Source organism: Synchiropus splendidus, chromosome 5, assembly GCF_027744825.2.
Source record: "Synchiropus splendidus isolate RoL2022-P1 chromosome 5, RoL_Sspl_1.0, whole genome shotgun sequence".
NCBI classification, from domain to species: domain Eukaryota; kingdom Metazoa; phylum Chordata; class Actinopteri; order Syngnathiformes; family Callionymidae; genus Synchiropus; species Synchiropus splendidus.
The window spans coordinates 15,230,124-15,255,567 of record NC_071338.1 but is presented as its reverse complement, the minus strand read 5'-3'; the positions used below and the strand labels follow the sequence as shown (position 1 = coordinate 15,255,567).

The 25,444-nt window shown below is 42.4% G+C and overlaps 1 protein-coding gene across 1 annotated transcript in view; it reads left to right on the top strand.

Moving 5' to 3' along the window:
- Positions 1–14,104, top strand: part of lrrc4cb (leucine rich repeat containing 4C, genome duplicate b) — a 51,747-nt gene extending 37,643 nt beyond the window's left edge. The window contains exon 2 of the mRNA XM_053864798.1: positions 10,095–14,104. Coding sequence (XP_053720773.1) covers positions 10,122–12,017 — 1,896 coding nt within the window. The 5' untranslated portion in view covers positions 10,095–10,121 and the 3' untranslated portion in view covers positions 12,018–14,104. The remainder of the gene's footprint in view (positions 1–10,094) is intronic.
- Positions 14,105–25,444: the final 11,340 nt, after the last annotated feature.

Below are 25,444 nucleotides of genomic sequence, written 5' to 3'. Positions count from 1 at the left end.
GAAATGGCCTGCCTGATTCAGAAGCAGGTATTTACCTGTGTGCTGTGTTTAGTTGACTCATCCTTGTCTGAGGCTCTGGTCTGTTTAGCTTCTGTCAGAAATGGAGCTCATTATTGTGGCACAGCATCTGGACTCCTGAAGTCATCATACCTGCCACCTGCTATTTCGCTCTCCAAAACTAAAGCAAAACCAGATTCAGTTTGTGCATGTTGTTTCGGCAGTCAGAGCCGTGCTGACATATTTTCTTTTAATCCTCGTGGACTTGGCAATAATGCCCCACTGGAATCATGCAGATATATATTTTTTGGAGCACAGTGGTGGCAGCCGATCGGTGCTCTGGAACAAGTGACACGAATACTAAGGATGCCCTCACATTCAGCTAGTCTGCCACCCAGGGCATCCTGTCTTAATCCCTTTGCAGAGAGCAGACACAGACTTGGCAGAGTGCATCTCAACACCAAGGCCCCTGCAGATTATTTAGCCCTTCCAATTATTCAAATGGAGGCGGCATACGTGAATAGGAATTGAATTATGTCTTGAAAGGTGCCTCTTCCTTCTTTCTCTATTTAGTACTTAGTTATGACAATGCAAGATAAAATCATATCCTATATGCAACAGATGCGACCTATTCATGAGACGCCTGCTATGTTCAAGGAATATCCCATTATTTCTCTGTTTAGATGGACAATAATGAATTTTGTTTTGAAACATTTCTGATATCATGGCATCAGATTTTGGCAAAGAAACGCCAAAGGTTTCCATCCCATATGTGTGAAGTCCAGTGTTGTACAAATAATTTCACCAATGGAGTCACAAATTCAAACTAAGTGTATCGTTTTCAAAGAAAAAACATGACCAACTTGTCACCCATCATTTTTAATGGTAGTGCTGCCAGGTCACTGGGGTAACAGTTCCATCAGCAACGCCCAGACTTCTGTTTCTGGGCCAATGCAGACTGCGGCGAATGATGGATTGCTCGACATAACCAAGACAGAGGGGAGCTGTAATGATTCTATCTGGTCCCGTGTCTGCCGTGTGATCTTATCCCGGCTGGACGTGTTGGGAAAACCTCCGACATTAAGGAAACCCGACTTAAACAAGGTCCCCGATGGGTGACTTATCTGAGGGAGTTCCTGCCCGCCTGCCTTTAAAACTTGTTCTGGTGTAACTCTTATCCAATGGTGGGAGTGGAAACCAAAAATGTATCCTTTATTCAATGGACATACATGAGTCGAACAACCGTGATGAATATGGACCACCCATTCTCACTCCCCAAGAGTCAAACAGCAACTATTTTCAAGTGACGTTTGCGTCCTATGTTGACGCTGAAGTCAGCCTTCTCTTTCAATCAAGTCTACAAGTATGAGTTCCAAGCGAGTGGTGGTAGGAGGGGGATCTCTGGGCGCTCGCATCACTCCTTCAAAGTAGATGTCACTTGGTATATAAAGCTTCTCTGCCTGTTACTGGCGGTGCAATAAATGTCTTTGTGAATGAAGAGCCATCTGAGGCGCTTGATCCCATGGCTAACACTAACCCTAACCCCTGTCTTTTTTTGAACGCAACACGCAGCCCATCAAAAACATCACCATGCAACACTGAAGGCTGACTTCTACATCAACCACTGTATGGATACAAAAGTGCACTTGGAACTGGTGGCAATTTGTCGCCTTTGGATGAAAATTCAGTTCAGAGAAAAAGATAAACACAAGGTCAGTGGAGGAGCTGCTCAGGTAAACTCTCGTGCAGAGGGTGAAATTGCCAGTTTTGACTAGAGTTTTGCTATCATCCTCTTGACGGCCTTACTTGACACCCTGGGTCAGAACCAGCACCATTTTGACCACGGGTAAATTAATGTTATCAAGTTCACATTAACCGCCAAGACACAAAGAACAGGAAGGCAAGAAGTCAGCGAGAAAATTGAGTTTGCAGATTATATTTCCCATTCATAGAATCATGTGTTGCTGTCCTTGAGCCAGATTCCGAAGTCAGTACTGCTCCTGAAGCCATTATCTGGCTCCTTCGATAAAGAACCCCCCCAACAGATATGTGTGAATTGTGCTATAAGAACATTAGCCTTGCCTTGCCCATTAATGGAATACAGCAGAATTTGATTTCTTTTTGCGAGATGAAGTGAACTTTGGTCATTTGTTCAGAATCCTGGATATCTTTCTAATTGAATAACTACTGCAGCACCTGAGGCAAATAGAATGTCATCCCGATTCTGCTTCACAATGTCTTTCAGTTTCACTCTGTTATAAATAGAGCTCGGCATCTGTGTGTGTGGCGCCACAGAGCCTGGTCCATGTCGTGTCCTGGACGCCAACAGATCTAGACGCAAGTTACTATGTCAATGATCCCACTGGAAAAAAAAAAAGTAGACGTGTCAGATTGTAATAAATTGTCACATTGTCTCAATAAAACTCATACACTGCCTGGTGCATTACAATGACAGTGGCACTGGCTGGAGCGGTTGTTGAGCTGATAATCCATGGAAAACCAGAGATTAATCACAGTTAATGTGCTCGCAATAATACCACGGCGTACTGCTCGCAGGGTGTGCGGATGCAGGTTTTTGTCCTTCTTGTGCGTCCCACAATGACTGCAGATGGTCACATAATTTGCCATTTTCTTAATTGAATCTCTTCCATCGCAGTATTGAGGAAATGAGTCCTGTCAACTGAAATCGTGATTATTTTCCCAGTCATCTGTGGAGGCATCTGTCCGCAGGGCCTGACGGAGGCTAAGCTCGGCTCCTGAGCTTCATTCATCCAACTGTGAGAGAGGAACACATGTCACTCTCTTCTCTCGCTTCTTAAACCACTGATCGGTGCAGCCTGTTTAGCAGAAGAGAAAATCCAAAAGCACCTTTTTACCTGATGAACCCAAATGTATTCAATTAATTACACTTGAGAGGAAGCGAGAGATACGTCTGCCACCTTCACTGCATCTGATTTGCTCTCAGCATATTGGAGCAAATCCCATCTGACATTGGGCAAGGTACAGGGATCACCCTTGACTGGCTGCCAGGGTTCACAGAGGCAGCCACTTACATTCACATTGACTAATGCCTGACATGGACAGAGAGGACATACAAGCCACACATGAAGCATCAGATACAACCACGCATTTCCACTTTTTGCTCTTTTTATTTGTATTTTTAAGAACGGAATGACTGACAACATATAAAATGACATATTCACCGGCCGCCGCAAGCGTGTGTGTCCTGAAATGCTGGCTAAATCCAGCAGATCAGTGGCACTATTGACAGCATATTTGTTGGAAAACAGCCCATGAGAAAGAAAAATGTTAAAGAAACTACACCATGTCCTGGAAACGGCCATCATTTTTGCTTCTGTTAAAAGAATGGAGGTTGGTTGATTAGTCAGCAGTGGGCTGTCACAGCTTTCTAGATTTATTTCCACAACACCAGCAGCACTAGCAGGAGAATGGGGGAGGAGACGTTTGTGCGCGCGTGTGTGTGTGTTGTTTTCAGGTGGATCTGAGCCAGAGACTGAAGCATTCTCTGGTGCAGATATGATGGGCCTCAGTGCAGGACTCCAAACAAGGATGTGCAAGAAGGCGCAGACGTCTCCTGTGACTATTACATTTGTCTCTAGTAAACAGCTTTTCATTTTGAGCTACAAACTGTCTGGGGTGTACGTTAATGACTGCAAGAGAGTGTGGATTCAATGTATTCCAGTGTTCTTGACATTAATTGTAACGTGGACTGGCATTTTTCGGATGGTAAAAAGGAGCTCTATTCAGCTGTAATATTTATAAGATATCACACACCAGCAAGTCAAACCCCACCCTAGCTGGGATAATCGTTTCCATTTTCCTTGTCAGGCTCAACCGGCAATAAATTTCACTTTGTTTACAGAGTTTTAAAAAGATGATACACCTCCAGTGTGACTGCGACAAAAGGCCTTTGACAAATATAGAATGCTATCTCTTTTTTAGTCTTCATTTCCGGCTGAGCTTGCATGGAAATCATGACTGCCCACATGACTTGTTGACATGAAGCTGCTGAGCGAAACATATGAAAAGGAGTGATATCATCTTTAATCTGCCATCGTTTTATTGTTTGCAAGAATGATGACCAAAAATATAATACCTGGTCCACGCATCATCATCATCAGCAGCAGCAGCATAGACGGAGACACAGAGTTAACAGAGCACATAATGTTTGCTAACATTTTGGAATGTATTTATGAGCTTAAATATATTAAAATGATGTTCTAATAACAATAAGACTTGCACTGGAGCTGAAACATTTCTGAGTCACAGCCATGATGAAGGCCTTCTCTGAGTGATTGTGTGGTTGAGTCTCTGGAAGGTCATGGATGGATGATATTGCTTAAATATGTTATGTTTCAATTATTAGAATCTCTTTTGATTCTCTTCTTCAGGGACAGATATTTTTACATGTATAGTTTCACTCCTTTCTGGGGATATTTGTCGCTGATAATGTTCATGCTTTTTTATTCACTTATTTTTAAATTCTTTTTTTTTTTAATAATTGTGCTCCTTTGTTTAGTTTGAGTCTTGAGTTGATGTTGCGCTTCTTTTCCAATTTGAAGGTCTAATGTTTGTTTGTTTACTCACATATTCATTCATTTATAATGAATATCTATATTCAAACTTCAAATACTGCTTGGTATAAAACCCCTGCTTTGTTGATTATCGGTACTTTAAAATGTTTTTAAACAAAATGTTAACGCTTCTTTTTAGATTAAATTAGGTTAGATTCAATGTTATATTAATTATCATCTTGAATTACAATGCAACAAAACTGGTTGGCCTGGCACTCAAGAAAGGAGTAAAATTGCCTTGGTGCATCAGCTGTTCTTCCTGATCCGCGATGATCATATGGTGTTAAGAGTCACTTATTGGACCTCACTGGTCTCTTTTGTCTGAAGCTGCAGCATCATTTGAGGTTCCTCAACCCACATTACTCACTTGTTAGCGCTGATGTATTAAAACATGAAATAAAATTCATCATAAACTCTCGGTAACAGGCTCTTAAGCTCCCCAGATGGCCCCGTTCGCTCTCAGAATCCACACTAACAAAGTATCTCAGACCAGATGCGACGAATCCATTCAAATGCGATAGAGTTGACAGATCGGGCCGACTGGTCGAGTCCGGGCTCCTCTTAGCAGCATGAGGCGCAGCTTGTCAGATTTCAAATCGCCATTGCACTTTATCAGTTTCACACTTCCACGGACTGCAATCAGTGATTGTCACTTTCCAGCCCGAGCCATTTATTGTATTCACCCAGCAGTATGTGGTGGATAGGGACGTGATAGGTTTATGACCGGGTGATTATGTTTAACAGCATGTCAGATGGTGCAGGGAGAGATCTTTGTCTAATCAGCTCATGAGAAGAAATGGTTCCCAGTTCTACTGTTGAGCAGAGGGCGGCCTCCCCCGACGCTGCTGAGCCTTCACGCTAGCTTATCAACGTTATTTCACCAGGAAGTGAGACTTGTCGAGCTCCACTGGGTCAGTTTGAACCATCAGTGTTGAAGCACAAAATATTCAAACTAAAAAATACATCTGTTTCTGACGCAGCAATGCACATTTTGTCCCAAAAATAACAGGTGGTCTACAGTTATATGTCTACCTTGAGCTGCACCTGAGAACATCAAAATGAAACATTAAATGTAATTATCTGCACTGTCTACTAGTAATTACTTTATAGTAACAATTAGTGTCTTTAATTTGCTTTCAACTCGTTTCCCCTCCAGTGTCCTCTGTTCACAGTCTTTAATCTGTCCCCAAAAATGAAGGCTCTGTGGCTTTGCAGTGCACCAGAGGGCTTCATACCATGTTGATGTTTAATAATTTGACTCCAGACCTTTGAGTCTTATTTATGAGTGGATGTGATATTTGTGTTTAAGCCTTTATGTCAAGTCTTTTCAGCCTCATGATATCCCCTACCATCGGATGCAATGTGTTAAATGCGTCGACATTTGGCTGAAAGAAACCGTTCTGATTCTGTCATACGGGTCAGTTGCTGTCCGTGGTATATATCGCCTTTTTGTAATTTATTATTTACAAGTAAGTCTATTATTAGTGTTTACCTTCACCTTCACCTTCTTCTGCCGCTTAGGAAACTCATCTCAGCCACTTGTATCCGCGATCTCATCCTTTCGGTCATGACCCAAAGCTCGTGACCATAGGTGAGGGTGGGAACATAGATCGATCGGTAAATCGAGAGCTTCATCTTGTGACTCAGCTCCCTCTTCACCACGACGGTCCGATAGAGCGACCGCATCACTGCTGCCGCTGCACCAACCCGTCTGTCAACCTCACGCTCCCCTTTTCCCTCACTCGAGAACAAGACAGACCCCGAGATACTTAAACTCCACCACTTGGGGCAAGAACTCTCCACCGACCTGGAGAGAGCAAACCACCTTATTCCGGTCGAGAACCATGGCCTCAGACTTGGAGGTGCTGATCCCCATCCCGGCCGCTTCACACTCGGCTGCAAACCGACCCAGCGCATGCTGAAGGTCCCGGTCCGATGAGGCCAGCAGAACAACATCGTCCGCAAATAGCAGAAATGAAATTCTGTGGTTCCCGAACCGGATCCCCTCTGACCCCTGGCTGCGCATAGAAATTCTGTCCATAAAAGTGATGAACAGAACCGGTGACAAAGGACAGCCCTGGTGGAGACCAACATGCACCGGGAACAAGTCTGATTTACTGCCGGCAATGCGAACCACGCTCCTGCTCCGGTCATACAAGGAGCGGACAGCCCCTAGCAGAGGGCCCCGTACCCCATATTCCTGGAGCACACCCCACAGGACATCGCGAGGGACACGGTCGAACGCCTTCTCCAAATCCACAAAGCACATGTGGACAGGTTGGGCGAACTCCCATGAACCCTCGAGCACCCGATTGAGGGTATTGAGCTGGTCCAGTGTTCCACGACCGGGACGAAAACCACACTGTTCCTCCTGGATCTGAGGTTCGACGATTGGCCGAGGTCTCCCCTGTAGTACCCTGGAATAGACCTTTCCGGGGAGGCTGAGGAGTGTGATCCCCCTGTAGTTGGAACACACCCTCCGGTCCCCCTTCTTAAACAGGGGGACCACCACCCCGGTCTGCCAATCCAGAGGCACTGTCCTCGACTGCCACGCGATGTTGCAGAGACGTGTCAGCCACGACAGCCCTACAACATCCATCGATTTCAGATACTCAGGACGGATCTCATTTTATTTATTTTATTTTATTTTATTTTTTTGTTTTATTTTATTTTTTGTTCATGACTGCAGGTTATTCTTTCCTAGTTGGTAGGATGCCCACTGACCATGGCAATGAAGCTGATTCTGAAGAGAGGCCATTCATTGGAAATAACAGAAGGCAGCTGTCAGAATAAAGCGTTGCCTCAGGTGCAAGTGTTTGATTTGATTATCTGCATCCGTCCATGTCTGCGCTGGATGTATGTCGACGCGCTGCTGGTGACACGTTCAAGTGCATTGCTGCTAATTAAGGTGGCCACCCAGCCTTGCCGAGAACAATTCCACCTCAGCTAGCAATTCCTACAGTTTAGAAAGCACCTGTCACAATGGGCAGAGTGTTTCTTGCTGACAAAGACTGCATAACATTTGGTCCAGTTCAAACGGATGCAAGACAACACCACACCCATGAGCAAATGAAACCAGCGCTCAGTTTGAAGGAAGTGTCTCTGATGATACAATAGCAGGGCTTGGCACCTCAGCTCCACAATTACGCTATTGTTAAGCATTTTCTCCGTAATATGTTTTCTACACTTTGAAGCAGTGAATTATTTGCAGGTTGCAGGTCTTGGTCTGGAGATAATTAGGGGTGGCAGCATACCATTAACAATTCTCTGTGTTTGTCTCCGCTAATCTTGAGGCTGAATAAACCTTGTTGGTGTAAACTAACACGTTACAGGGGTACTCTGATCAAAGAGTAGTTTGAAATAAAACTGATGAAGTTATGCTTCGACTACGACCGTCATCGATTATTACAGTAAATTAGTCGCCGTCGGTTTCTTGAGTCGACTAGTCGCCATGTCATTGCTCTCATTTTCGCATATGCGTGGCTTCACACAACCCACAGTAAAAGAGGAGAAATATCCGAGGCCCTGGGGGCCGTCACGTCCCAAAATGACAAAAACACAGGTTTCACAATGGATTCATTCCTATTGTGTTCAAGACGCGTAGCGGAACCCCATTGCAGTAATGCAAGAGTCACAGGAGGCAGACAGTGGGTAAAAATAAAATGATTTAATATACAATACAAAATTCACAACAAAAAGTGTCACCGAACCAGGAGAAACAAATGCAAGCAGAGTCTGTAAAAGGAGAGAACAAACACGATGAACAATAAAACACAAGGTCGTGAAAACGAACGCACTAGCTAAGAGAAGCAAAAAGAAGGAGAAAACCAAGAAGCCATGCGGAGCAGATGGACAAAGAAAAGTCAAAACACAAAACTCAGAGCACCAGGGTTTAGAAAAGGTGAACAAAAGATTGACCAGTGATACAATTGCAGTCGATCTGGCACACGTTGCTGGAGCCCAGGTGTTTTTATACTCAGGTGATGAGAGGATGAATGGCTTTAGACGTGTGCCACAAAACAGAAAGGAAGGAGGGAGAAACCAAACGGGAATCAAGGGACAAAATAAAAATGGATCATGGCAATCACAGAGTGACGAGAGAACGTTTGCCAAACAGCTTTCACGCCATATTTTGAGCAATTAAAATTGAAATATAAAGTTTAAAAAGAACATTTAGCGCTACAAGTAGTATGTGACATAGTTGTGAGTTACAGCACTAGCAGGGACAAATTTGGGTTTCTTCTGCCCTTTTTCAGTTTAATTGAGTTGCAACACTGGAAAAAATGGACATCAACTGGTGGGAAAAAGGAAGAAACCACTGGACAGCAGAAAAACGACAAAGCGCACCTGTATTCTGTTTGTATGAAAAATCATTTATGATTTATAAATGAGATAAAGGGCTTCTACAGCTTTGACTGAAGTTAGTAAAATACTAAAATACTAATACTACCACTAATAGATTGTTGGTTACATTAAATTGTATATATATATGTATACATATGATATATATATATATATATATATATATATATATATATATATATATATATATATATATATATATATATAAATATTACAAAAAATCTCACAAATTCTTCCTAAAGAATATGCAATTTAATCATCAGTCCCCAAAAAAACTAGATGAAAATTGACCTCTCTGCTATTGAATTAAAACGCATCTGGACCCCCTTTGGATTTCCTGTTGTCAAATATCATTGCTGTTTATCTATTATCTATTCCATTTCACGTTTACTTTTCTACTGTGCTATTGGGTCGGCAGGTGCAAGCCTCAAAACCTATGATTTTGCGCAGTCCTTATGAATGAGATCAAGACATATCATATTAAAACATTGATATAGCAGCTGGCCGAGTATTTATAGTCCTGTCTTTAAAAAGGAAACTGTTAGCGCTAACTATAGTTCTCAAATGGAAATGGTTAGAAGGTGTGTGGAAGGTTAGCTCTACAAATAGACTGCCAGCTCACTTCTATTTCAATATTTCAAAAGCTGTTTGTTGTCTCTGTGACATAAGGAAACAACATATTTAATGAAAGTGCTCTGAGGCTTTTAGGTGAAAGCTTTGTCTCACGGTCCCCATGACATCAATATATTTCACTTGAAAACTTTGCTGTCTTGCTTTGTGTATTGAATTATTTGAAGCTACAAATTCCAGTGAGTGAAAGAGCTGCACTGGGGAGAACGACACAACATTTTTATTTTTAATTTGCTGTGCAGATGCATTGGCTTCTGGGAAGTCTGAAAATCTGGGACAATCCAGGGTTAGGGGGCGAAGGAAAGAGCCTGTGATTTTCTGTTGACATACAGAATCGACTATTAACTTACGCTTTCAATCATCGTCTCCTCTCATCCTGTCTACTGTCTTCACATGAAACATTAATGTGGACGAGTTGGTTATTAACTAGTGTTTGTTTGACCGACCAAATGTGGGTTTACCATTTTTGTTGGATGCCGACTGAGTTTGTTTTTTCTTCTTGTGTTGCAGAGAACACTAACAGCAGATGAACTATGAATGCTGAACAAAATGATCTCCACCCTCCAGCGCCAGACAATGAGAGGTCGTAGGCTGAAGGGGGCACTGTCGGACCCCCTCTTTGTGCTGCTCTTGGCTCTTCAGATCTTGGTGGTGGCAGGGCTCGTCCGCGCTCAGACCTGCCCTTCAGTCTGCTCATGCAGTAACCAGTTCAGCAAAGTCATATGCACCCGGCGAAGCCTGCGCGACGTTCCAGATGGCATTTCCACTAACACTCGTTACCTTAATCTCCAGGATAACCTTATCCAGGTAATCAAGGTTGACAGTTTTAAACATCTGCGCCATCTGGAGATACTACAGCTGAGCAAGAATCACATCCGCAGCATTGAGATTGGCGCCTTCAATGGCCTCACCAGCCTCAACACTTTGGAGCTCTTTGATAATCGGCTCACGACAATCCCCATTGGAGCGTTTGAGTATTTGTCCAAGCTTAAAGAATTGTGGCTTCGGAACAACCCCATCGAGAGTATTCCGCCCTATGCCTTCAACAGGGTCCCGTCGCTACGAAGGCTGGACTTGGGCGAGCTCAAACGTCTCTCGTACATTTCCGATTTAGCGTTCAAGGACTTAAGCAATCTGCGCTACCTGAATTTAGGAATGTGCAACCTCAAAGAGATCCCTAACATCTTGCCGCTTGTGCGACTTGAAGAGCTGGAGATGTCGGGAAACCAGCTGTCCGTCGTCAAGCCCAGCTCATTCGCCGGACTTGTGAACCTTCAGAAGCTCTGGATGATGCATGCCCAGATCCAGACCATCGAGAGGAATTCTTTTGACGACCTGGCCTCACTGGTGGAGTTAAATCTCGCCCACAATAACCTCACCTTCTTACCCCACGACCTCTTTACACCCTTGCATCGCTTGGAGCGAGTCCACCTCCATCACAACCCCTGGAACTGCAACTGCGATATCTTGTGGCTCAGCTGGTGGCTGAAGGAGACGGTGCCTGCCAATACCAGCTGTTGCGCTCGCTGTCACACTCCCTCAGTCTTCAAAGGTCGATACATCGGGGAGCTGGACCACAGCTACTTTCAGTGTGACGTGCCGGTCATCGTGGAGCCCCCCACTGACTTAAATGTGACGGAGGGCATGGGAGCCGAGCTTAAATGCCGTACAAGTTCCTTGACATCCATTAGCTGGCTGACACCAAATGGCTCATTAGTGACACACGGGGCGTACAAGGTGCGCTTGTCCGTGCTCAACGATGGAACGCTGAACTTCACGAGCGTGGTGATGCAGGACACTGGAACCTACACCTGCATGGTTAGCAACACAGCGGGCAACATTTCTGCCTCCGCTGTGCTCAATGTCACCTCTGTGGATAACAGCGGGGTGACCTATTTCACCACTGTCACTGTGGAGACCATTGAGGCTCCTGGGGAAGACATTCAAACCCCACTTCCCCCATTTGGCTGGGTTTCATCCTCCACCACAAAAGGCACTCCTGTTTCCACAAGGACCACAGAGCGGACTTACACCATTCCAGTTCTCGATCAGGACGGCGAGGGAGCTCTCAACGGCCTGGATGAGGTGATGAAAACCACCAAGATTATTATCGGCTGCTTCGTGGCCATCACGCTTATGGCCGCTGTATTGCTGGTCATTTTCTACAAGATGAGGAAGCAGCATAACCAGCAGGATCCCGACGGCCCGGCCTCCTCCATGGAGGTCATCACTGTCGAGGAAGAGCTGGCAGGTGTTGCAGCCATGGAGAGGCACCTATCACTTCCACCGCTGGAGCACTACAATCACTACAACACCTACAAGAACACATATCATCACCCGGCAATGCTCAGTACTATACACAGCTCAGCTGCGCAGGAACCTTTACTCATTCAAGCCTGCTCTAAAGACAACGTTCAAGAAACCCAAATCTAATCAGTGACCTACTTTTGTCCACATACAAAAAAAAAAAAAAAACCTGAGGAATTTCATATTTGGGATATGACAAACATCATGAAGATGAAAATACTTTCAAGTGACTTTATGACATAGTCGATGTCGATAAATCAGCATTTGGCAAAGGGACCACAGATGACTCTTTGAAAGTGTCTTTACAAAAACAAAGATTATTTATTTATAATAAAAAAAAAAGATGTTAAGTGGCAAAATTAAGAAAGAAGTCCATTTGTAAGAGGTTTTTCTTTTAGCACTTTTGATTTCTCTCTTTTTCTCTGTGTAATATTGCTTAAGGAAAAGAATGGTTTGCCATAAATGTGAATACCTGATGTTTCGTGTAGATATGTGGCATCTTCATGCTCATGAGTCAAATTCTTTCTGGTGAGGGCCGTTGTTATTTTTATACATGGAATCTGTCACGTTCCTGTCTTCTGTTCAGAATTGATTTTCACTGTAGTAGTCAAGCCTGGGACATAACAGTGGGGATGCACCCGGCAAATAAGCTGATAATTAAGATAAAGTTCACGCTATCGCCATTTCCCCTTTTCATCCCCCCTTGGTCTCCACAGTCGCAGCACTCCCTGCCTCCTCCTTTCTCCAGATTTAGCCTCATTACATACCGCCTTTGCTCTCCTCTATTATTGTCTCCGCTTCCATTGTTTGATTTTCTCTGTCACTAAGTTCAGGCACGTGTTTCACCTTTCGCTGTCTCTCATTTGTCGCTCTTTATCCGTGCCATGCGCTGCGTTACAGCAGAACATTAGCACCGAAAGGAAAAAAAAAAGAAAAGCGCGGGAGCAGACGGCAGAAGTCAGTCGTCTCACTTTTAACCCAGAAATGATGTACATCCATGCACCCCAGGGTCGCACAGGCTTATACGCTGATAGTCCATCTGTTAGTTACAGATAAAGAGGCAAATGAGGCTGCTTTGTAATGTAGTGTGACTCTGTCAGACTAACACAGACATGCCTGACAAACCCCGAGAAGCACTGAGGAACCTGCTGCAAAATAAGGAGGAATAGGTTATAGCTCATTAATCCGTATCAGCAGTTCATTTGCAGACTAACAGAGGAAAGCTGATAGCAAACCAGCATGAGGTTGTTCCTCTCTCCCTGTGCCTAACATCTAACTGGGGATGAAGGCCTTTGATATTGGATCGACCCCTGCACAGTCTCGTTTCGGCTGGCGAAAAACATACACACGCTTTGATGTTTCATCATTTATAGACGATCAAAACATTTTTCCCTTCCTGTAGTCTGTTTGCGTTTACTCTTTCAAAAGAAGAAGGGCAAAGCTGGGATAAAGGGTGAGGATCAGCGGGAGGGCGGAGCCAAGGCAGTTCCACAACTCGTGAAGTGTTTCATTCTGAGGTATTGCAGATGAGTAGCGAAGTAAGTGAAGGAGAAAAAAAAAGGAAAACGGATGATCTGGTAAAAGCTTTCCATCAGGCTATCACCATGGAAACAGTGACCCCGAACAGGAAGTGGGTTGGCCTGTTGTTCTGATCTTCACATGACAGTGTCCCATAAACTGTTCATTATTGACTAAATTGAGGTAATATTGTACTTTATTCAAATGGGGCCGCTCGATTGGGCTGTCTGCCCGCCAGTTTTTACGTGATCTATTTCCACCTCGGTGAAGACAGAGCTTACACGGGACAACGGTCTCCTTGGTTTCAAAATGCCTATTGAGAAAGGACGAATGTGCCACCAAAGGTAACAAGGGAACCATTCTTTTCCTTCTACCCGTTTTCCTTTTCAGTGCTTCAATGCTTTTCAATGCTTTTGGTGGCTTAATTATTCAATGTTGAAGCTGGCTAAACTTTGAATAATATTTTATATCAAATAAATATATTTAGAAATGAAGCGGTGCGGAGGGAACACGAAGGATCAACTCTGCTCTGTTTGCTAGGACAGAGAGCTTTATCTCGGAGAGAGGTCTGTATGCCCAAGTCGGATGGAGACGTGCAGATTTTGTATACCAGCAGAGTGAGCTTGATTTTTGTGCAAGTCCCTTAAGCCAAGGTGATACTATGTTTGTGTGTTTTTCCGCCAACCGTCTGTGTATGTGGGAGGGGGGGTGGGAGGGGTTACTGTATGGGGCATATTTTCTCTCATTTTTGAGGGAATAATTATCAAATGTTCAACTTTCTACAAAAAAAAAAGATTGAAAATCATGACGTTAAAAAAAAAAGATTAAATTTTACATGTGCTAAAATTGTTATAAAATGTAAAAAAGGAAACTGAAAAAAAGAAACTAAGACTGTGCTTGTAAGGAGTCCGACTAATTCTCTGAGGATGATGTGCAGTTATTGATACCTGAGATTGTAGTTCATACTGTACATGAATTAAAATAAAAAAAAGCGTTTTCATATTACCCATGATGTTTCATTATTCATGTCTTTTGAGATCATCTGCAGCGCTGGCAGACGTTTGTGTAAAATATTTAAAGAAAACAGGACTACTAAGCAACTCAGACGCTGCTGAACTTTGAGAATGAAGCCCATTGTGGAAGATCAGGGTCTGAATGTGTCTCTGCCAGAAGTGATTTATTTAAAAGAAAATATTTTTACAAACTCAATTTGGATTATATCATTTGAATGCCTCAAACCATCAAGCAGAATTGGTTATGTTTGCAGACAACACTGAAGTCTAGAAATAATGACCCAGGATTTATGAATTGTTTTGTCTGACTACTACAAATATTCTTGTATTATTGTTTCTTTTTTTCCCCCTTGTGGATCTGTTTGGGAACAGCACTCACTCTTCAGTAAAACCCACATGGTCCTCTATTTTGCTGTTGTATTCACCAATATCAGTTAGTGTCAATGTTGTAAAAAAAAAACATTGAAAAATGTCACCAGCCTTATTTGGGATTGAGACTTGACAACATGGTGAGTTGCTCTGTAGTAGAGACAACTGCGCTTCTCAATTGTCAACAGACCAGTGGAACCAAATACGGCATGACTCGATGAAATAGAAGCACTCCGTTTAACTGCATTTCATAATTACCATGCAGATCAGGAAAGCAATGAGGAGCCCAATTTGTCACTTTACTTGAAGACCTTGAGGGCCTAATGGGCCTTTAAAGCCACTGCCTTTAACAACTGGAATTAGACTCAGGAAACATAATAATAGCTCATGTCATTTCTTGTTTGTGCATTGCCGAATTGTAAAAGGATGTTGAGATCAATGGGCGTACAAATACATGAAGCTATGAAACAAATCAAGTGGAATACAAACGTGGATTTATGAAATATGGGCACATGGGTAAATCCGAATTTCACCTGCTTATTTATTTAAAAAAATGTATAAATGAACACATGGAAAAATATACATGAAATAAGGACCTGTACCATTCAGGTACACATAGGCCCGAATAAGTATAATATCCATATATCAATATTTTAGGACAACTAGATACAAACTTTACAACATTGGTTCAGGGCTACAATACTTTACCTATTTTTATGTGAATTATTATTAGAACATGAGATGACAACTTGGAAAGGAAGGTGTTAGTATGGAAGCTATTCATCAACATCACAGAACAATCATGCTGTTTTAAAAATATTCCTGGCTAGGAAAAGAAAGTTATGCAGCACTCAGAGCAGCCTGCCCACAAAGTCCGACGTACAAATCAATTTGGGAATTTTTTCTTTTTCTTCTTTTTTTTTGGGGCGTGAGTCATATTTTTTGTGCTGCAGTGCAACACTGAATACAAGTCTCTCAGCTTTTAACCCTCTCCTGTTACCATGGTTACTACACAGCAGCACAGTGTGTGTGTGTGTGTATATATATATATATATATATATATATATATATATATATATATATATATATACACGTGTGTGTGTGTCAGAAGGAACGGCTCCATGTTACCGTCAACATGCAGTTTACTTTAGGTCAGACGTGTAAGTTGGTCAGCAGTGAGTGTTTATTTGTACTGTGGTCAGTCATTATTCTTTCCACTATTTCAATTGAGCAGCTCAGCACTGCCTCACTTTGAGATTTCATTGTGAGGTCGTACTTAGCACTACAATTGTGTTTCGACTTTTTGTGGATACACTCACCTTTGATCAGTGACACAATGTTTTAAGAAAACAAACTATTTTCCAAAAAAACAATTTTGGGCCTACACACAGCAGCAACCATACTGAATATTTCTAGGAAGCTCCAAATGTGCAGCAGGGCCTTTTCAATGATTTCCATATCAACCATCATCTCACCTACTCCACGTGAGAAAGCCAATGCCACTTGCACCTTATTGACGGAGTTGCCTGACTTGGATCAGACCAGCGAGCAACACTTAATTAAAGCAAGTAGCATGTTGTTCAGACAAAATGAGCATCAGGTTTTTCTTGTGCTGCCGACAGAGAGTCAGATGGTGGCTCAGTTCTAACTCAAAATACACCATCTTTATAGGCTTTCCCAGACTAACTCCACTGCGATCTTTCAGCTGACATCACACACAGAACTGATCGATCTTACCATTCATTTAACCACAAGATCATTCCTCAATAGTTTTGTAGACATATTCCAGTGATGAAGACAACAAAACACAGCAGCCTTGTCACTCACTATGTTTGTTGCACGTTGTAGTGACATTCACCACTCGGACCAAAACTGGCATATACGTGACTTGAACAATTACTCGACAAACCACAGCACGTCAAGGTTCCTCTTTTGGAGCAACATTATAAATCGACATATACAGAAAATTCATTTATGATTTTGACAAACAATGAACCAAGTGTCCATATACGTGATATGAAGCACAGGACGATACATATTTGAAAGGAAATTCAGTTCACAAACGTCTAATAAGTCTTTTGTCCAGGTTTTCAACTGATGAACAAGAATGTGATGTTTTCGCAGAGGTTGTTCTTTCACTTTCTTGTTTTCTTTCTCTATTTTTTCGACAGACTGCCATGTTCAAACACTCGAATGCCGTACATTATCTTCTGGGGTGTTAATGAGGTCTCTCAAACGCTACTGTAGATTCTTGGCAAGTGCCTTTTTAACAATTAGCGTATGAAATTAATCAGCCTTAAGGTGAGTTCATTGAAATGTGGTCGCACAATAATGTGTGAACAAACCATTTAAGATGATGCTTTACTCCGTGGTAATCAAAAGCCAATAAGCATTCAAGCAAAATAGGATATTCTCATGCTGTATGTGTTTATTTGGTTTGCCGTGTCTCCAAAACAGAGGGGAATTCTTGAAGGAAATAAAGAATGGAGGGTTGGATTCAGTCAGATGTCAAATATACATTTTAAGAATGATGCAATGCATAAAGTGGGACATTTTAAACAGAGACGTGAAAATAGAAATTCGCAGTAGAGCTCGAACTCTCTCCGGGTTTTAGTCTTGACCTCAATTTCCAACGGAACCTACAGCTGCATTTCAGCTGGTTGTTGGTCTTGTAAGCCAGAGATACAGTCTGGGAACCAAAATAGGAAAGACCTTAAACTGAACTCCTGAACCTCTACCTCAAATAAATGTTAATGTGTGGGTTTGTGTCTGGCATAGTTATGTGTTTTAGGGTTCACGGTTTCGTGAGCTTCTTGGACAAGGAGGCTAATATACATTGAAATAAATATTTTGAAAAAAAGGAATACATTTAGACACATTGTGAAGCCTATTAATTTATACTATTATTTTCAGAAGAAAAAAAACAGGTTTTATTTCCATATATATATGACAGAGACATGTTTTATTATCCCATTAAAGCACAGCCAGTATGATGCTCTGGAGGGTAACGTTCCTTCAAACATATCCGGTCGCTCATTTATTCATATGTGTTTCCATAGAAACACATTTTATAAATGAATAATTCCACTTGTATTACCAAATTGTTTCACCCCGATGATCCCATGACACTTCCCACTTGGTGGGAGTGGCATGAACTGTGACCACTAACTGAATAATTTGACTGTATATCTATAGCCAAGTTCCACTTTCAATTTGAGCCAAACAGGAAGGTCGTGGCAGCAAGATGACACTTGATGTGCCAACATGCTTCCACTTTGATTAGAGTTTTTAATGAGTTCCAAACAGAGAGCTGCAGCCGCTGAATTTTCACATGACGTCCAGTACGTGCTGAAAGTTCACAGTGGTGTTGCAAGGCTGTTTAATATAATAGAGTTTCGGCCAGACTCGCTCTCCAAAGGCTAATAAGACAAGAGATTCATGTTTTTTGGCAGGAAAGCAAATTAGTCTGAAGGTTGATGAGATGAGGCGCAGGACTGACTCTTATTAACAGGCTACAGAAGATAAACTGACCATTTAACAAAACAGTTCTGCTGCATAATATCGCATTTGTCACGTGTGTTCTCTAGTCCTTACCTCTCTTTGTCGTCAAAACAAACAATCTATCAGCGTGTTTGTCGGCAGGGACTTGGAAAATGACGGGAGGAGAACACGACTGTGCCACTCATCACGGCTACAGATATAAAACAGCGTCAGGAAAACAGCTTGGAATAAAACATGCTGAAGTCTGCAAGAGTTGGGCTTTGGGGCTGAGAACGACATGTGCTTTGCTTAATCTGTGTGGCTGCTACTACAAATCGCACACACAGGCAAACTGCAAAGTTCAGTGTCTAAAAGTCCCAATCTATTGACTCTGGTGTGTTTCCTCCTTGTCTTACTATATAGTTTTTCTATATTGTTTGCTGATAAAATAGGTCATCTATTTTCGCTACTGCTCAACTGTACACATACAACAATGACAGCAGCATGTTTTCAAAGGACAAGATATTCGGATAAACAAGTACATGTACGAAATCAAAACAGCTGTTTAGCATGTAAAGATAATCATCAAATGTGACTTCTTATGAACTTTACATTTGTTTTGGCTGTAAGGTTTTTTTATCGACGTAAGAAATCCCACATGTAGATAAACTCTGCCTGAGCAGAATCACTGGTGATGCTGCCTGAATGCTTTGAAAATGTGTCGAGGAGTGTGACGATGCAGAAATGGTTCTTCGATGCGCCGTAATGTCTTGTGCTAAACAGGTGGATGGTTACCTGCTTTGGCAGCGACGGCTGGCAGCAGCAGGAGATTCCTTTGGTTCCACTGTGATGAGCTGGAGACGATTCAGGTGAACCAATAACACGCCTAGTCACACTTCCATATCTGACGGAGCCTTACGGTGACAACGTTTCTATCACTATGAAAAACTAAATTAAATATTGATTTATGCTCCAACTCCACGTTTGTATTCCTCCTTTGAGATGTAAATTTAAATCCCATGGAATAACAGGAATTTATTTGTATTCTTTTGTCTTTTTTTTTGTTTTTTTCTAGAAGGGCTGCATCATTTTAGAAATAATTTCCATTGCAAATTCCAATTTAAAGAGTAAGAAAACCTCATACAACCTCATAAAACAGAAACACTCGCCCTTTATTTAAGAGATATCAGTTGTATAAATAGATCCCTCTTTACGTTCACCAGTCACAGAGTGGTGGAGGTTGTGAATTAGGGTCTCTGTCCATAACAAAAAAAAAACCTGAAAATTTGGCATTTATACTGATGCTGTAAGAGCGCAGACCTCGGGTCCACAAGACCATGGGTTTGCATCTGGTGGACTACAATTCAATGTAGTTCTTTAGTCGTGGAATGCATTCCTCTTCTTCTTCTTCTTATTGTTGTTATTTCATTTTCAACTAATTGTATACAGTATCTTAATAGTTGTAGTGATATGGCGCCTCTGCACATGTGGCCAACATTGAATATGTGACCACACTCTGCGTGTTAGTTGAAATGATTACTTTACCATTGACGGTGGAACATCCTCTTTGCGTTGAAGTCAAATCAATATGAAGCATATACACTTGTCAGGCGTGACTGTTTGCATTACAGCTTGCCGTAAAAAGTGAGATGTTTCGTGAATTCAGCTTGTCATTCTGGCAAAATCTGAGCAACTGGCAGCAGCGATTGCCTCCACCCCTCATTCATCCTGTAATTACAGGTAGTTAAGGTGCTGAAATGACACGCAACATCATTAATAGCCAAATGAGTAGCCAAAGGAGCAGTCCAAAACTTGCACAACAAATAAGCTCCGTTCTTAACAGAGAGTGACGAAAATTAGTTCCTGCTGTGTCGATGATATTTTTTTATTTTAAGAGCTGTTTACTGCAGAGAACATTTTTTCAAAAACATTTTTATTTTTTTGACAAATAAATAAATGAATGAATAAATGCTACTACTCTGGTTTTTCACAGCCTGTTTTCACAGTTGGGCTGTGTCTGTCTGCTGCTTTCATTCACGAGTCAGAATTGTCACGACTAACCAGTGACTAAGCACTACTACCTGCTTTCTTTGGCAATGAATGCATCTTCTTTATCAGTTAGGTCTCGCTCAATAGAATTACACAGAAATGCAAATGGAAGAAAATCTATGAGGGGAAGAAGAGGTTTTATTATTAGCATAGTCAATGCATCTGAACTCGGACCCCACCTTAGCATTACGCATTCTGCTAACGCTATTAAACTCTTTTTTTTTTATGTTAATTCGCTCATACAACCAAGACCTGTTGCCTAGCAACAACAACACTTGGGAAAACAGACAGGTTGTGGGAGGACAGATGTGGGACCACATTCTGAAAAAGTGAAACATTGGCCATCAATCAGGATCAAGTTCTGGCAAATGTTTCCTTCAGCAGTTTGAATTTATAATGAAGTACATGTTATGCTAACTAAACTTTTGCGCCTACATTATTTGAATTCCTACAAAGTTTTCCAGTTGAAAACCAGCATTTCATCAGATTGCAGTTAGCGCGTAATGAGAGCAAAAACATCACTGTCATTTAGTAGATGATTTTATGTTATCATTAAAGAGATCACTACTCATGCATTGAAAACTTTGAACTATTCTGTGACATAAATCTGTGATGTCTCCCTCAGTCTACTGGTTACTTCTGCTGTAAATCCATCTGTGCTTGCTCCTCTTAATGCTTGATAATTTACACAGGATAAGAGTTAGAGCCCAGGAGAGCAGTGAGAGGAAAGTGGGCTAAAAACTGCAGTGTTCACCTCCAGAACTTTGAGTAAGCACTTTTTCTGTTGGATCCTGGAGCGCCGCCAAGCTCACAGTCTAACCTCATCACCTATTGAAAGGATTACATGCCTTGACATTTTGACTTTTGTATACATAAAAATTTAATCTGCCTTTCTTTCTTAGTGGTTTTGTTTCCTGCCAAATGCACACATGCAGTGGAGCGTCACCTTGAAGATGACCAAGCTAACGTTATGACTGTCCTCTGTGAAAGCTTTTTAACACAGAGTGTATATCTTTACAGTTTTAAGAGGCTTCTAATGCAGCACGGTTATGCAAGTGTGTAACTTGGCCTGGGGACAAATGCCTACAGGCTGGTCAGTTCTACTGTATATCAGCCAATCTTTGAATAGACTGTCCATGACCTGCTGATACACTCTCACGATGGACCGTCTTTTAATCCATCTCCAGTCGACAATCATAATCTCCCTGTTAGTCAGCGTGGCATCCCCGTAACTTTTCAATTTCCTAAGTCTCTGAGGTACTACCTACTAGCAACCTGCAATTCTGTCTGGTACGTTTGAGCTTATTTGTCAGCCAAATAACTTGGCTGTAATATTTCACAACCAATCATTTACATACCAGAAGTGTCACGTTTGCGTAAGGAGTTAGACCCAACTGCAGAGTGTTGTCAATATACAGGAGACTCGGACTACTAACTTATCAAGGATTACATACAATAAACAAAAACAATACAAGAACATAAATGAGAACTGAGAACGTCCACACCAGAAGCGGAGCGAGGAAGACAAACACGGAGGGACGGGGTGAAACCTGAAACAGAAAAGCAGGTGAATGAATTCATAGAAGCCTGAAAACTGGGACAACTGAAACACGCGCTCTGAAAGCACTTATTACAAGGCTACAATCGACACAAAGTGCTTGGTGGTGGCTCAAACATGCAAACACACTCGAGGAGATAAATACCACACGGTAGAAAGAAAAAGGGAGTCAACAAACACACGCGAGTCGAGGAATCTAAGAAAATATACAATATATAGGAGAGAAATTAGACAGGCAATATAAATGAAACGGACGCGGAGAAACGGATATTTAAACAGAGTCACAGGAGTACGAGGCTCGAGAGAGAATGTTACCAAGGAACACAAAGTGATCATCAGGCAGCACATGCTGGAACTCCTGGGTAGGAATCCCTGCAGGTGTAATCAGTGGAATGAGAACCAGCTGCACTGCCATTAAGCTGGAGGGAGTGAGAAAGCAAACAGGAAACAAGGAACCGGGAACACAGGAAGTAACGCCCAGCCATGTATACCAATGAGAATCCTGCACCCTGACGGTATGATTTACATTTCAGCTTTGGTGGCTTTATTTTCATGATGAATTATCATTGAACTCATTGAAAAGGAAAATTGAAGACTTGAGATTTTACATAGGCACAGAGGATTTCAATGTCAGTTAAAAAAAACAAACATATATATATATATATATATATAGGCAGTTCTTGTTCTTGTCATGACTTTGCTCTTATTTTGTCACGTGAGTCCTGTTTTTGTTTTCTCCCTCCGTTTCTTCCTGTTCCTGTGGCACACGGCTGGAGCCAATCACTCGCTGATCACCCATGTACAAAAACACCTGGACTCCAGCAACATGTGCCAGATCGACTCCTATTGTTCCCTGTGAATGTTCCCCTAGTCCTGGTGATTGCGCCTTGTTCCTGTGATTTCTCCTCTAGTTCCCTGTGTTTTAAGTTCGTTGGATTCTCCCGGTTCTGTGGTGCTTTCCGTTGGACTCTTGTTCTGTTCCCTGTGGTAATTTGGCTCTCCTTGTTTGTTCGCTTGTTCTGTGTGTTAGCTAGCTTATTTTGATTACTGTCTTAAACCCTAGTGCCTGAGTTAGTGTTTTGTTTCTTCCTGTTTACGCATGTTTCCTGTTTTCCTTTGTCACGCTTATCGTCTCTCCGTTTCCAGATTTGAGTTAGTTTGTTTCTCCCGGTTCGGTGACCCTTTCTGTTTGGACCCTTATTCATGTTTATGGACTTGCTAGTTTGGTTACTCCGTTTGGACTTCTAGACTTGGTTTTGTTTCTCCTGGTTCTGTGATGCTTTCTGTGTGTTTTTGTTTTAATTATTAAAATATTATTTCTAACTCGCTCCTGTCTCCCTGTAACTTTCACCACTGCGCTTGGGTCCCGCTCCACGTCCTTGACATGTGACAGTTCTCCTGCCACATGGTAGGGGGCACTTGTGATCCCAGGGATTCTTCTTGCGACAACAGAAAAAGTGACAACAAACAGTCATGATTGATCCACATTACTCTCCCAACACGTAGAACACAGTGAGAGAGATTACTGACAATCGAGAAATGACCAATGAATAGTCTGGTGATCTTCAGTAACTTGGCGAAAATCAGCGTCTTCCTCTTCGCTGTCGTCATGCAGACGGCTGAGCTGCAGCAAGATCAGCAGTGAAAATAGTTACTGTAGAATGTGGCATTATTCATTTAAGCAAATCTGTCTGTCAATAAAATCAGATGTTTATCAGCATAATAAAGATGAAAACACGTGAGTTATCAAACATCACGAGTCCTGAACCGCCGCCCTGCGCTACGGAGCGCAATTTTCCTGCAGCTCCCGGCTGCACAACTCAATGTTCTGGGAGTTTGAGAAGTTGTTTTTGAATGATGTTGTGCGCCCAGACAGCGATCAGACCCTTTACTGCCTGGCATTTATCATGTTTGTCATCTAGCACCGAGTCGCCTGAGGCGAGAAGCTCACCACCCACTGAGAGTTTCCCCGAGATGAGGTGCAGCTCTCCAGCCGGGATCAGGTTCACCGCCAAAACCAGACTCCCTTGTGTTCACATCTCGGACTTCTGTGCCGAAAGTGCTTTGTCTTGAGACAGAACCCTTAGTGTGAAAGTGCTCTAATTTGGCCAAACTTTTAAAATGGAGGATTACATATCTAAACTCAATTTTCTAAACTGGACTTTCAATCAAAGACCAACACCGGAGCTCAAGGGTTTGCTTGAGTCTACGGGACGGAAGACCCGCTCTTTTCAAACGGGGCGGTGCAGACGAAAAGGATGGCTATGTGGATGTCCAGAAAGAAACCACCTGTTCTGCTTTTCCTGCCTTCTTTTCTCGTCTTGTGACAATGTCTGGACTCAGATGGGGTATTATGACCTGAAGAATCTGCAGAGAAGCCTCTTAAAACATGAGACAACTCACATTCAAAGCCAGATCGCGCTAAAAACGTTCGGGGTGTCCAGGATAGACTTGGCTTTGGATGAACAGCGGCGACTCAACATCAGCAATGCCAAGGTAAAAGAGAACCGGGACATTTTAAAAGATCTTATCAATGCCACCTGCTTCCTCGCCAAACAGCAAAAAGGTAAGACCATAATAACATTTTTTTGTTGTTTGTCTTTTTGTGCACTACAGTTTGTATGTCAAAAAGCTCATATGAGATTTTAAGCATAACCCGATAACTGCTGCCAATCAAATGGTGAATAGGCTACTCTGTATGGTACATGTGTTTGTAAATCTGATTCTTCTGAAGTCAGTGCTCACCAGGCATAAACCGCACTGCACGACACTGTTTGAACACCTGAAAAAAAATCAATGTTAATATTTGGGACAGGCTGTCGCTGAGTTTGAGCTCTCTCCAAAGGTTTTCCATTGGGTTTAGGTCTGGATACTGGCTAGGCCACTCCAGAACCTTGATATTTTTCTTACGGAGCCACTCCTTGGTTATCCTGGCTGCGTGTATTGGGTCATTGTCATGTTGGAAGACCCAGCCAGTCCCAGCCAGTCCCAGCCAGTCCCATGTGCAGAAAAACTCATTGTGCCACCACCCCCATGCTTCATTGATGGGGTGGTGTTCTTGGGATGGTACTCATCATTCTTCTATCTCCAAACACAACGAGCGGAATTAAGCCCAAAAAGTTCCATTTTTGTCTCATCTGACCTCATGGCGTTCTCCCATGACTCCTCTGGATCATCCAAATGGTCATTGGCAAACTTAAGACAGGCCTCAACATGTGCTGGTTTAAGCAGCACAACCTTCCGTGCCATGCATGATTTTAAACCATGACGTTTTAGTGTATTGCCAACAGTACACTTGGAAACAGTGGTTCAAGCTCTTTTCAGGTCATTGACCAGCTCCTCCCATGTAGTCCTTGGCTGATTCCTTACCTTTCTTAGGATCAGTGAGGTGAGGTCTTGCATGGAGCCCCAGACCGAGGCAGATTGACCGTCATTTTTAGCTTCTTCCATTTTCTAATTGCTCCAACAGTGGATCATTTTTCACCAAGCTGCTTGGCAATTGTTCCACAACCCTTTCCAGCCTTGTGGAGGTCTACAATTCTGTCTCTGGTGTCTTTAGACAGCTC